Source organism: Miscanthus floridulus, chromosome 17 (assembly GCF_019320115.1).
Source record: "Miscanthus floridulus cultivar M001 chromosome 17, ASM1932011v1, whole genome shotgun sequence".
NCBI lineage: Eukaryota > Viridiplantae > Streptophyta > Magnoliopsida > Poales > Poaceae > Miscanthus > Miscanthus floridulus.
This window is the reverse complement of record NC_089596.1, coordinates 66,823,304-66,835,538: the sequence shown is the minus strand read 5'-3', so window position 1 is coordinate 66,835,538 and position 12,235 is coordinate 66,823,304. Positions and strand designations below refer to the sequence as shown.

General features: G+C 45.6%; 2 protein-coding genes across 2 annotated transcripts; one reads left to right on the top strand and one right to left on the bottom strand.

Moving 5' to 3' along the window:
* The first annotated feature begins 316 nt into the window (after positions 1–316).
* On the top strand, positions 317–3,728 carry LOC136518473 (probable ADP-ribosylation factor GTPase-activating protein AGD11). Its single transcript, XM_066512134.1, has 9 exons — positions 317–662; positions 805–860; positions 1,196–1,295; positions 1,675–1,750; positions 2,096–2,256; positions 2,374–2,563; positions 2,654–2,776; positions 2,851–2,946; positions 3,060–3,728. The coding sequence occupies exons 1-9, from the start codon at positions 562–564 to the stop codon at positions 3,345–3,347; spliced, it is 1,191 nt and encodes a 396-aa protein (XP_066368231.1). The 5' UTR covers positions 317–561; the 3' UTR covers positions 3,348–3,728.
* Positions 3,729–6,997: 3,269 nt separating this feature from the next.
* On the bottom strand, positions 6,998–9,999 carry LOC136515728 (cation/H(+) antiporter 20-like). Its single transcript, XM_066509241.1, has 3 exons — positions 9,799–9,999; positions 7,459–8,487; positions 6,998–7,364 (listed from the first exon to the last, which is right to left on the bottom strand). Exons 1-3 carry the CDS (start codon positions 9,997–9,999, stop codon positions 7,203–7,205), a joined length of 1,392 nt encoding a protein of 463 aa, XP_066365338.1. The 3' UTR covers positions 6,998–7,202.
* Between the last annotated feature and the right edge of the window lie 2,236 nt (positions 10,000–12,235).

Here is a 12,235-nt window from a genome sequence, read left to right as displayed (position 1 = left end):
GCAATGTGTGTGTTCTGCTGAAAGCTAGCAATCTCTCGTAACATGGTTGGCTTTAGTTTGTTATCTTCTTTTGTGAAAAAAATGTAATGTTTAGTTGCTAATGAAATAAACAAGCAATGTTCAGTTGTCAACTATTTGCACTTCAATTTGCTATCGCATTGTGCAAGTTATGCGAGACTTCGCTGGTTTAGCCTGCTATGGTGGGTGTGTGGTTGTTGCTGACGATGCGGCATATTCCGCCTTCCACCAGCGGAAAACTCCTCAAAACTGCACGCAGAAAACAGATCAATTGCCGTCACTGCCTATTCTTGGCCATACGGCCGGCTTCCCCACATCCCAACACAAACAAGGGAGAAAAAACAAAGACGAAAGAGGGAAGAAACAGAAGAACACCAAGAAATCGGCGAATCCCTGACGTCCCCCCACCTTCAATTCTCATCCACTTGCTTGCCCCGTTTGTTTGTCCAGCCAATTTGATCAGGGCGCCACACGGAACCCTGGTTCTTGATTTAATCATGGGTTGTGTGGTCATGGCGGGTCACCCCGTTCTTCTTCTCTTCCATGAGTTCAGGAGGTAGAGTGAGAGAGAACATGGAACGACAGAGGATGGAGGGCAACAATCTTCTGCATTTTCTTGATACCCCAAGCGCCCATTACAGAAGGTTGGTAGTTTTTTCCGGTCTTCTTTCTGATTTTATTTTTATTGATGCAATCTCTTGCTCCATCTTTCGCATCTGTCCATCCGGGACATGCACATTTCCAAGGAAATGGCAGTTTGATGGTTTGCTCCTATTTGTCTTGAAGGACATGCGACGGATTTGAAGCCCAGCAAGGTGGCGATGATCACTCTGAGACATCAGGTTTGTGAATGTTCTGTGACATCTTCCTTTCCCGTTTGCACCTTTGTGAATCTTCTGTGATATTTTTCTATATTATTTCATTGCTATTTCGATTGAAGAAAGGATGTGATTGATATTATCAATCACCATTAAATTGACACTACCTAAAATTATAATTAGCTTGATGTGAGAGAAATTGGACTAAATAAATAGCCTCATGTGATAAATGTTGTGTAGGTGGAGCTGCTGGTACTATATCCTTTACTATTTGTTGATTAACTGGCGATGCCTAATTTATGTGTTACTGCTGCAAATGACTACTGATCTCCAAATGATTTCTTTGTGATGGTTTTCAGATACCGATCCAGCTAATGCAAGGGAAATGTTGGAGTATTTGTTGAACCAACCAGCAAACAAATACTGCGCAGACTGTGGCAATCCAGATCCAAAATGGGCGTATGTGTCACATATTTCATTCACTCTGAATATTCAATCTATTTGGCTTATGCTTGCAAAACACTGATAGAGTTGCCTTTTGGCATAGGATAGATGTCCTCCGTCAGTTTTGTAAAGTCTCTTTAAAGGGGTCTGACATTATATTTATACAGCTTTACTGCTTTAGTACATAAATGACCAAACATGAAAATATGAGCATTTGAGTTAACCTAACTTAAGCATTTGGGGTAAATGTTTGGTCTGATTGTTTTAATTAGACATGCGGTTCTGACAAATAATTATACAAAAAAATAAATTTGGAGCACACATAAACTTCAATCTTATATTTCAGATGGTCCTCAAGATTTCGTTTACAATTAAACTGCTTTTGCACTTGTAGGGCCCTGCCTTTTGGCGCATTCATCTGCATTAAGTGCTCTGGAACTCATAGAAGTCTTGGTGTGCACATATCAAAGGTGGCCAATGAACTTCACTCTTTGTTTTTTTAGTTCCTATATGTTCTGCCATTTTTACCACAGATTGGCATATTCCAATTTCCTTTTCTGTTGGACCTATTATATAAAGCAAGGCTCCAATTTTTTTTTTAAAGAACATATAGCCTACTTTACCAATAAATGTGCATTGCAGTCACTCATTATTTCCCTTGTCAAAACGATACACTCTATGAATTACTGTGGAAAATGATTAATGCCCAATTTTTAATTGTAATGCTACTCTATGTTTACTGTTAAAGTTCTAAGCCTGAGCATATTGTGTCCTTATATTGAACTAATCGACTATTCATTTTGAATGGAGTATAGGTGATTTCTGTGAATCTGGATGAGTGGACAGATGAAGAAGTCAACTGTTTAGCTGAATCAGGTGGAAATTCTGTTGTTAACACAAGATATGAAGCCTTTTTACCTGAAAACAAAAAGCCAAAACATGATTGCTCAACTGAGGAGCGTAATGATTTTATCAGGTACATGTTGAGTTAGTTGATTGTCAGTATTTGTGCTAATTGTTCCCTCAAAAAAAAAGTATCTGTGATAATTGTATCTAATGATACTATGTTTTTTCCCTGTCTATATGCATGCAGGAAAAAATACCAGTTTCAACAGTTTGTGTGTGATCCACAATTTTCTTGCCCTTTACCACTTAACAGAAAGCATGCACCACCAGATAAAAATCACCAGCAGCATAATAGCAGCAAGTATGGTTTTGGCCATACTTTTAGGAATAGCTGGAGGAAAAAGGATTCATCAGATAACAAAGGCCTAAAGAAAATGGTGTGACCACCCCACTGATGCTAAATTTTCGAGTGTAATGTGGCACTTGATATATCACATTTACATTAATTCTGTGTTTTCTGTTTTCAGTCGGATGTGGGAATGATAGAATTTGTTGGATTAATCAAGGTTAATATCGTAAAAGGCACAGATTTAGCTGTTCGCGATGTGATGTCGAGCGATCCATATGTCATGATTAATCTAGGGCACCAGGTAAGCACATTTTTGTAGGTGGATATGGTGGCTCAATTCCTTTGGGACTTCCAGCTAACAGTCATATTTTTCAGTCCATGAAAACAAAGGTGATAAAGAACACCCTGAATCCTATCTGGAATGAAAGACTAATGCTTTCGATCCCCGACCCAATTCCACCTCTTAAGCTGGTATGCATTCATTTGTTTCTGACTTTTGAGTGGTTGTAATTCACTTCAGATGAAATATTTTGTTCAAACCCTTCACTGACCTACGTTCTGTTCTTTTAACCTGACTATAACAGCAAGTATTCGACAAGGACACATTCAGCTCCGATGACCGGATGGGGGAGGCCGAGGTGGACATCCGGCCACTGATTGCAGCAACGAAGGAGCACGAGAACTCAGCCATCACCGAACCGACAGAACTCTACAGATGGTCAGCCAGTGAAGACAGCAACGGCGTGCTCGCCAAGGACAGCATCATCTCCGTTGCGAATGGCAAGGTCAAGCAGGAGATCACGCTGAAGCTCCAGAACGTCGAGCGCGGTGAGGTCGAGATCGAGATCGAGTGCGTGCCACTCAGCCAGTAGCAGTTTTCATTGTGAACAGGACTAGAAGCAAAAACAGGGAAGAGAATACAGAATGCTGGTTTGAACAGTGATACGGACGCTGGTTTGCAATGCTAAGAGAGACCTTTCACTTCACTTGTTTGTTTGCTCCATGCCTGTAATTCGTGTGCATGTGTGTGAGATATGTTGTACGGTAGATAGGCAAAGGGAAATTACCTGCTTGTATTACTTTGATTTTAGGCATATGGTTGAACTATTTTCAGTAGATTTCCAGACCCCAGTTGTTAGCTGGTACTACCAGGATGGTGAAAAGATCTGTATTCTTCTGCCCATTGACAAAAGTTGGCTTGCTCCAGTGGGGAAGACGCCAATGGTGGCCGACAAGGCAGTCAATCTTAAACGCCAGGGATCTCAGGGAATTGGCAAGGGTGGAAGCCGAAACTATAGATTTTTGTATGAAGATACGGACGTCACTAGGGACATGTTTGATATTGACGAACTAATTTCTAGTCATCTAAACTTTAGTTTTTGTCTATCAAATAGGTCGACTAAATTTTACTTCAACTCTAACTAGTTATCAATTCACCACTTCGTTGAAGTACATTTTATTTAGATCGCATACATTCGTCCATCACATCTCCACATCAAATATGTGTGTTCGTTGAGGTATCAACCCCCTGGTGATTTCATATCAGCATAGCTTTGCCTTTTGAAATTACAGGGAATGAAGCAAGGCATATCCATCTATCATTTATTATCCATCCTATGTTAATTAATTAATTCAAAACCCCAAAACTCAATGATAATGCTGTGGGTAGGCGTCTGTTTCGTCCGGACGCGCGCTGGTGGACCTCCGATCCCCGAACGGCCCAACAGGAAACACTGCCATCCGCATGGAAATAAAAAAATCGCTGCTCCCGCCTTCTTCTCGAATCGCCACTGTTTCCCCATCCATTCTCGAACCGCGCCCATATCGACGTGGCTTGCTCCACCGCGACCGCACTGTCGCGCCCGCAATGTAGCGGCGTGCTGCATCGCGCCTGAGCGCCGCCGCCTGCTTTCCTGTCTCACTACTCGCTGCCGAGTTCTTCGAGCCAACGTGGCGTGGTCCACGGTGACTACTCCGGTGCGGCATTCTTCACCACGCCCAGCTGCTTGCCTGCCGCCATCCTCCCTTTCCACTACACCCGAGCGCCGCTTGCTAGCTACCGCAGTTCCCCACCAGGTGGGCCATGGCTTCCGGCGGTGCCATGTTTTATTTTAAGGCGTGTTTCAGAAGTTGTTTTCAAGTGTTTCATCTGTATGTTGCGTATGTTGCAATGGCTATATACGTATGTTGCAAGTATATGTTTCAAGTGTTTCAATTGTTTCATATGTATGTTTCACGCATTTCATCTGTATGTTTCATGTGTTTCATCTATATGTTTCATGTGTTTTGTCTTGATGTTGCAAAAGGATTTGATGTTGCATATGTTGCAATGGCTACACACGTATGTTTTAAGTGTATATTCCATATGTTTCATCTGTTTTAGATGTGAAAGCATCTAGGACCCTAGTGTGTTTCGGTGATTAATGACACCATAAGGTTATTGTGACTAATGTGTGTTTTGTAGATGTAATTTAAGTTAGGTCACGATAATGGTGATTGTTTGGACAATCAATGGTTTTCATTCCCCTATCGATGGAAATCGTTTCGGTTTTTAAATGATGGACGACAAGGTTAAGGACGGACTAGTTCTAAGTGTCGTTTGGCAATGAGAGACACTTAGAGTAGTTTAGGACTTTGTTTTTCGTTTGGTCGTACTATTAAGGGAGATATGAACTAGTAGCTTGACCTAGGTGAGTCTAATGGTTTAGGTGTGGTGCACACTTGTCAAACTTAACACTTGATAGCTCAGGGACAACCCAAAGATCAATTGGAGTCAACTTCATTCACAAAGTATTTCGAATTGGAAGTGTATGGAAGGTTGAATGGATGACCAGACGCTGTGGATAATGGGGCTAGACGCTGAGGTGCCGGGTCCGGTCAGTGGTGGTGTGCGCAGCAGAGGCTTGAGCGTCGACCTGACGTTGGCTCAAGGCCAGGACAAGACCTGACTCTACGACTGTTGCAGGAAAGGCGTAGGCTCAGGCATGACCGGACGCCGCGCAGAAAAGGACCAGACGCGCTGCAGACCGAGTCTGGTCGAGTATAGAAAGCATGCAGAGGGAAATTTTATTGACCAGACACGACCGGGCATGGAGGACCGGACTCTGCGCTGGGTCCGGTCATAGTAACGGCTCTATCTGATAGCTGGTGTCATTATCGCCGTTGGCTACTGACCGGACGCGTCCAGTCAGTCTAACAGGCGCGTCCGATCACTTTGAAAAGTGTCGAGTTGGACCCCAACGGGTATGTTTTGAAGTAGGGGTATAAATACTTCTTTCTACTCGTCCAATTCAGTCCTCTTACCCATTTATTCAGCTGAGAAAACACTTTAGAGTGCAAGGGAGAGCAAGAGTCTAGTGGGGCGATTGAGATTTAATAATCCAAGATTAAGGACCTCATTAGTGTATAGGGACTAGCAAGTGTGCATCCACCTTTCTCATTAGCTTGTCTTGGTCAAGTGAGAGTTTGTGCTTGTTACTCTTGGTGATCGTCATCACCTAGATGGCTCGGTGATGATTGGAAACTTGCTGATCATCCGGCGGAGCTTGTGGATGACCCAAGTCATGGTGTGAGCGGTTGTGAGCGATTCACCGTGATGGAGTGTCGAAGAATCAGCCCGTAGAGAGCACTTGATCCTTACGCGGATCAAGAGGAGCTACACCCTTACGCGGGTGCTCAATCGAGGACTAGTGGGGAGTGACGACTCTCTGATACCTCGGAAAAACATTGCCGCGTTCTTCTCCTTCTCTTTACTTTGAGTATTTACTTTTGAGCAATTCAATTCATGTATTTACATTCTAAGAATTACCATGTTAAAGTAGGATTTGAATCTATGGTGCAAAACTTTTGTGCGGTAGAACAATAGAGAACACATTTAGGCAAGAGGTAAAATGGGCTAAGTGTATGGCTTAATTATTGTAAAAAAATTAGATTAGCCCAATTCAATCCCCTCTTGGGCATCTTGATCCTTTCAAGACGTATATTGCAAATGTATTTTTTAAATGTTTCAGCTGTTTTAGACGCATGTTTCGTATGTTTTATCTAGATGTTGCAATGACTATACAAGTATGTTTAAATAGTATACTACACATGTTGCAACGGTCGAACGGATGTTGCAGAGGAGATGAGACGTTAGGACAGGGGAAGGGGCGCAGTCGAGACAGAGCATGGTGGAGGACGGGGGCGCGGCGGGGATGGTGCTGTGGCGAGGGGAGGAGCGCGGCGCGGCGAGGAAGGAGTGTGGCGGGCTTGGCACCAGGGGCACAACCGGGACAAGGATCGAGCCTCGGATGGTCGGACGCGGTCACTAGCTTGGGATCAGTCGTGGGCCTCTGTACGCTATTCGTTGGCGCGGAATCTGATGCGAGTGCGGAGGCGTCCGATGCGAAGCGGTTGCTGGCGTCGAAGCTGTGTCCGGACGTGGGCCTGAGGTCGGACGTTCGAGCGCTAGCCGTGCCCAATAATCAACTGCTCAGGTTTATTTGAGATGTGTATCGTAGCATCGCTCATAGCTGAATGAGAAAATTGACGTAGGCACGGACTATTATCAACTGTGGTTATTGCAACACACCACACCAGACACGACAAATAAAGTTCAGATTGTTACAATACAATCACCTGCCGCCGCACAAAGCATACTGCATAGTACCACAGTAAATAGTAATGATACGTAGTATACAACAAACGGTGATGAATCCTTGTGAGCCGGCCTGTGAGCTAGAGAGCTACTAGGCCGGGCAGGCATCGCCGCCCTTGAGCTCCGTCCCGTCAGTCTCAGGGGTGGTCGCTGTCGGCGTGCTGCGGTACAGCGCGGTCATGAATGGCGTCGCCAGCACCGTCGTCGTAAGCGCCATGATCACGAAGATGGCGAACGTCGTGTCGTCCAGCACCTGCACTAGATCACAAAGCATGTTGATTGAGAGAACGCATGTTCTCGATTGATTAAGAAGAAGCAACGTGCCAAGTATAAGTAGGGCAGCGCACCTTCCTCTCCTTGCCGATGTTGAGCACGATGAGCTCGACGAGCCCCTTGGCGCTCATGGCGACGCCAAGCGCGGCCGCCTCGCGCCTCGCCATGCCGGTCACGGTGGCCACCGCGAACGTGCCGCCGAACTTCCCGAGGAACGCCACGGCGACGACGAGCGCGGCCATGCCCCACGCGGCTGCGCCGCGGACGGTGTCCACGTCGGTGTGCAGCCCGCTGGTGGCGAAGTAGAGCGGCAGCATGAGCCCGGACACCAGCGGCGCCACCTTCTCCCGCGCGCGCTCCGCGAGGCTGCCCTCCCGGGGCACGGACAGCCCAAATACGAAGGCGCCGAACACCGGGTGCACCCCGATGGCGTCAGTCACCGCGCCAGCGAGCAGGGCGCAGGCCACGACGGGGCCGGCGCTGGACGAGGCCAGCGCGGCCGCGCGCTCGGGGCCCGCGCGGCGCGCCAGGCGCGCCATGAGCGGGCGGAGCAAGCACAGCATGAGCGCCACGAAGGCCGCCCCCGACGCGAGGATGTAGACCGGGGCGAGCGGGGTGCCCCTGGGCCCGCTGCCGCCGGAGACGGCGAGCGCGAGCGCGAGGAGCGCCCACGCGAAGACGTCGTTGACCGCGGCCGCGGCCATGGCCGTCTCGCCCAGCGGCGTGCCGAGGAGGCCGAGCTCCTTGAGGATGCACGCGAGCACGGGCAGCGCCGTCACCGAGAGCGCGGCGCCGACGAACACGCAGAGCGGGAGGAAGGCCGCCGCATGGCGAGGAGCCGGCGGGAGGGCGAGTTTTAGCAGCGGAACGAGGCCCGGCGCGGCGAGGAACGGTGGCACGATGCCCGCCGCGGCGACGGCCACGCTGCGCGGGCCCGCGCGGCGCACGGCGCGGAAGTCGAGCTCGAGGCCGACCAGGAGCAGGAAGAGCATTAGGCCGAGGCCGGACACGGTGTCGAGCGCCGCGGTGCTCCATGGCGGGAAGATGACGCGGCGGAAGGCGCCCCATCGACCCAGCGCCGACGGGCCCAGCAAGATGCCGCCCTGCACCAGGACGTGTCGTTGCCACCAATATAAGCAAGCACACTGATCATTTTTGTTGCCATGGTGACTCGTGATGCCATGCTCAACTCAACTCGAGAGGTCAATAGTACCGGCTTAGCGCCCGAGTTTTTCTGTAATTGTAAAATTCTTTCCACTTAGTAGAACGAAACGCAATCCTCTTGCGTATTCAAGAAAAAAAAACTCACGCATTCGAGAAAAAAAAAAACTCGAGAGGTCAACAGAATAATGCTAACAGTAATGGGAGTTAGTTTTTGACATGACCTGACTTGCACACCGTCGTCTGGTCTAGAAAATGATGAGTTGTACTACCTCTGTACCGCAAAGAACACAACTATAGGTTGCGTGTCACAAAAAGTGATTCACGTTTAATCAAGTTTGTAGTAAATAATATTCATAGTTATGTCTTTAAATTAATTTATTATAAGAATACATTTCATACTTAATCCGATGATATTTATTTGGTATCATAAATATGGATATTTTTTTATCTATAATTGGTCAAACATTAAAACGTGACACTATGTTAGAATTGTACTCTTCTGGGGACGGAGTTAGTAGGTTTTGGTCTAGGACGTACTCTTACACTTGCCGACGTAGGCTCCGTTCGTTTCGGTAAAAAAAAAAGCCGAAACACTGTTCCGACTAATTTGATATGAGAGAAAAATATTGTTCCGACTAAAAAAACTAAAAAAGATAGATTATAGAAAAAGCGAAGAGGGCCATTTGGTCAACACGAGCATACTAGATCCTCCTATAACGGAAGAGGAAAGCAAAAGGCATGCAAATACGGCTGGGGACATGTGGCGCGCAGCGAATGGTTCGAGATGTGGCCGTGTGGGTGTGGCTTATTATGAGCAGTTAGTTCTTCACTGCTTACAGATTTGTATCATTTTCAAAAGATTTCATGATTTCCCAGCGCATAAACCATCACTCCGTAAAACATTCGCACAGATTTATATCCATAAAAAAATGATCATTTATATGCTTTTGGTCGGATCATGCATGGGTACATACTGTACGTATATATGATGTATACAATATATTATAGCAAACCACAAAGCATGGGCGAGCCGATTTGAGTGGTTAATTATGTTTGTAGACGTGTCATCAAGCAGCCTTTGTAATAAAATATAAAAAAACAAACACCAGCTGTTGTGTTTATTACTTTGTATCTGTTTTTGCTATTGCGAGTGAGGTATTAGTTAAAAATCATGCTAGTAGTGAATTATCTCCGGTTCTCCGAAATAACACTACGCATATATAGAGAAATGAAATGAAACTGGAGGATACCAGAAGCTCGGCGACAACTTTAGGTTGGCGCAGTGGCCTGAGCGCGAGGGCAAGGCCCTGCGCGACGGCGAGTATGACGGCGATCTGCACGGCGAGGAGCGGCAGCGCGAAGTCGAGAGGATTCTCGCCCTGCCACACCCCGTCCGACGCCATCTTCACGTTCACCGTCGACGACGACGACGACGAGTTGGACACCAGCATTTTGTCAGTCTGATAACTAGTGCTGTGTGGTTGCAGCTAGCCGAGATGTATAGCTTTACCTAGCTAGCCAGCCAATGACTTGAGCTGCTGGGCATGCATGCATGATCGATACTACTGGGCCTAGATAGTTAGGGCTACGGATTTATAGGCGCGCGCGCTGATGCAACCTGGCTGGGAGGCTTTGCACCTGATGATACGTTTAGTGTTGAAATCTCGGTGGTGCCCTTCTCCATCATTTTTGGGGGATAAAAAGGTTTGACAGATTATGTCATTATGTGGAGAAATGTGGATACGAATTAATGACTTCCTGCGTCTTCCAGTTTAGTGGGCGATATTGAGGAATCTCTCGTGCCCCCCCCCCCCCCCCCCCCCCCCCCCGGTCCTCTTACCCATACACATCTTTTTTGTCTTTTTCTTTGGAAAACTAACAGGACAGGAGATCTAATCTACTCCCTATGTCTTAAAATAACAGAAAATTTGGGATTATGCATAGATACCAAGATTATAGCTAAAAGACCAAAGTACCCCCTATGAGAAGAAGAGAGGCAAAGATAGAGATATATTGGGAAAAGAGAAAGATGCATTGAGATGCTATAAGCAAGTATTTTTAGATAAAATTGAATCCTATAAGGCTATCTATTTTGGGATAGAGGGAGTGCAAGTATAAATTAATTAACCGAGAAAAGCCTCGAGCCCTCAACGACACCGTTAGCCTAAACGGTCATTTAGCTCGTTTAAACACCATGGAAACGCTAAACGGTGGTATGCCGTTTCCGTTTAATCGCTCGTTTAGCCCGTTTAATTAGCCGTGTAGCCCGATTCATTTAATGATCCATTTTGCCCGAATAATGGCTAAACGGTAGGTGACCGACTGTTTACCGTTTAGCATTGAGGATAACATTGTCAATGGACAAGTTTACACTAGTACAAATGGCAGTCACATGATGTTACAAAAGGATGGACTAAAGTTCTTTGCACCTGCGATTGTGAGCACCCAATTCCTCGTCTTATATATATCTTTGATCTTTGAGAATAGCGACATAAGAGGCTACTCTTTCTGATTGATAACCTGTGTATCCCTATCATTCCACAATTCCCATATGGCAAGGATGATCATGGACTTATACAAACAAGCAGCCTTCCCCTCTCCTAGAAACACTTGATCGGTTCTTCACTTCAAGTCCTTGGACTTTAAGCTACCTTGACACCTTTATTAGAACCGTGGTTATGGAGACATTTGATCATTGGTCATGTGTGGTGAAGATATCTACATCCATTCCAAAGGGAAGATCTTCAGATTTAGAAATTATTAGTTACAACATGAGCAATTTCAGCAAATTATCCATCATGGCTGGTCAATCAACACCAACCAAACAAATATAGCCAAAAATATTATTGCAAAGTTTTAACCCTTAAGAAGGGTGCTCAAAAGCTGGCAACTATTAATTTATTTGGTCTCAATGCTAATATTGAAAATGTCAAGAACACCATATCATTCCTGGAAGTCATAGAGGGATTTAGAGACTTGAGTATCATCGAATGGAATTTCAAAGAGTTTCTTAAGTAGAAACTTATTTCCCCGCTTAACCAGCAAAGAATCTATCAGAAACAAAGCAGAAAAATCAATATATAGGAACGAGCTCACCTTATAATCAATGGTTGTATCTGAAGGTGTCATATCCTCATCAAAAACTATTGCAATTGAATGATAAAGCTCTCAATGTGATATATGAAGATCTTGATCCCAAGGTTTTTGAGTCAATCAAAGACTTGGAGATGGCACATCATGTATGTAAGAGGCTTGGGGACTCATATGATGACACATCGGCGATAAAAGAATCCAAGCTATACATCTTCAAGGATAAGAATGCAAGTTCATGATGCTAGAAGATGAGAGTGTGCTTTTTTATAGGCTCTATATTCACTCCTCTAGCCATCTAGATCCTTTCACTGTGGACAGGAGCAGAAGCAAATGATAGAAAACCTCTAAAAGTTGCTTGGAAATGGTTTGCCTCCCAAAAACTAAGGTAGCGTTTGGTTACCATGGGATTCCAAGAATCCGGATAAAAAAAATCCTATAACCCTAGAATTTCATCCAAATAAGGTAGGATTCTAGTGGATTTTAACATACATGCACGTAATCCAATAAAACACATCGAAATTTTTTTACCATGGACTACCAACTCGTTGAAGGCTTGGCTAAAAAGATAGTCAATCTATTAGCTCTCCTGATGCA

Excerpts from the sequence above, each read along its gene's own strand:
- LOC136518473 (XM_066512134.1), top strand. The coding sequence starts at position 562 with ATGAGTTCAGGAGGTAGAGTGAGAGAGAACATGGAACGACAGAGGATG. Across the intron at positions 1,296-1,674 it reads AATCCAGATCCAAAATGGGC|GGCCCTGCCTTTTGGCGCAT; the intron begins GTATGTGTCACA and ends TTGCACTTGTAG. Across the intron at positions 2,777-2,850 it reads TGATTAATCTAGGGCACCAG|TCCATGAAAACAAAGGTGAT; the intron begins GTAAGCACATTT and ends CATATTTTTCAG.
- LOC136515728 (XM_066509241.1), bottom strand. The coding sequence starts at position 9,999 with ATGCTGGTGTCCAACTCGTCGTCGTCGTCGTCGACGGTGAACGTGAAG. Across the intron at positions 8,488-9,798 it reads AAGTTGTCGCCGAGCTTCTG|GGCGGCATCTTGCTGGGCCC; the intron begins GTATCCTCCAGT and ends GTCCTGGTGCAG. Across the intron at positions 7,365-7,458 it reads ACATCGGCAAGGAGAGGAAG|GTGCTGGACGACACGACGTT; the intron begins GTGCGCTGCCCT and ends GATCTAGTGCAG.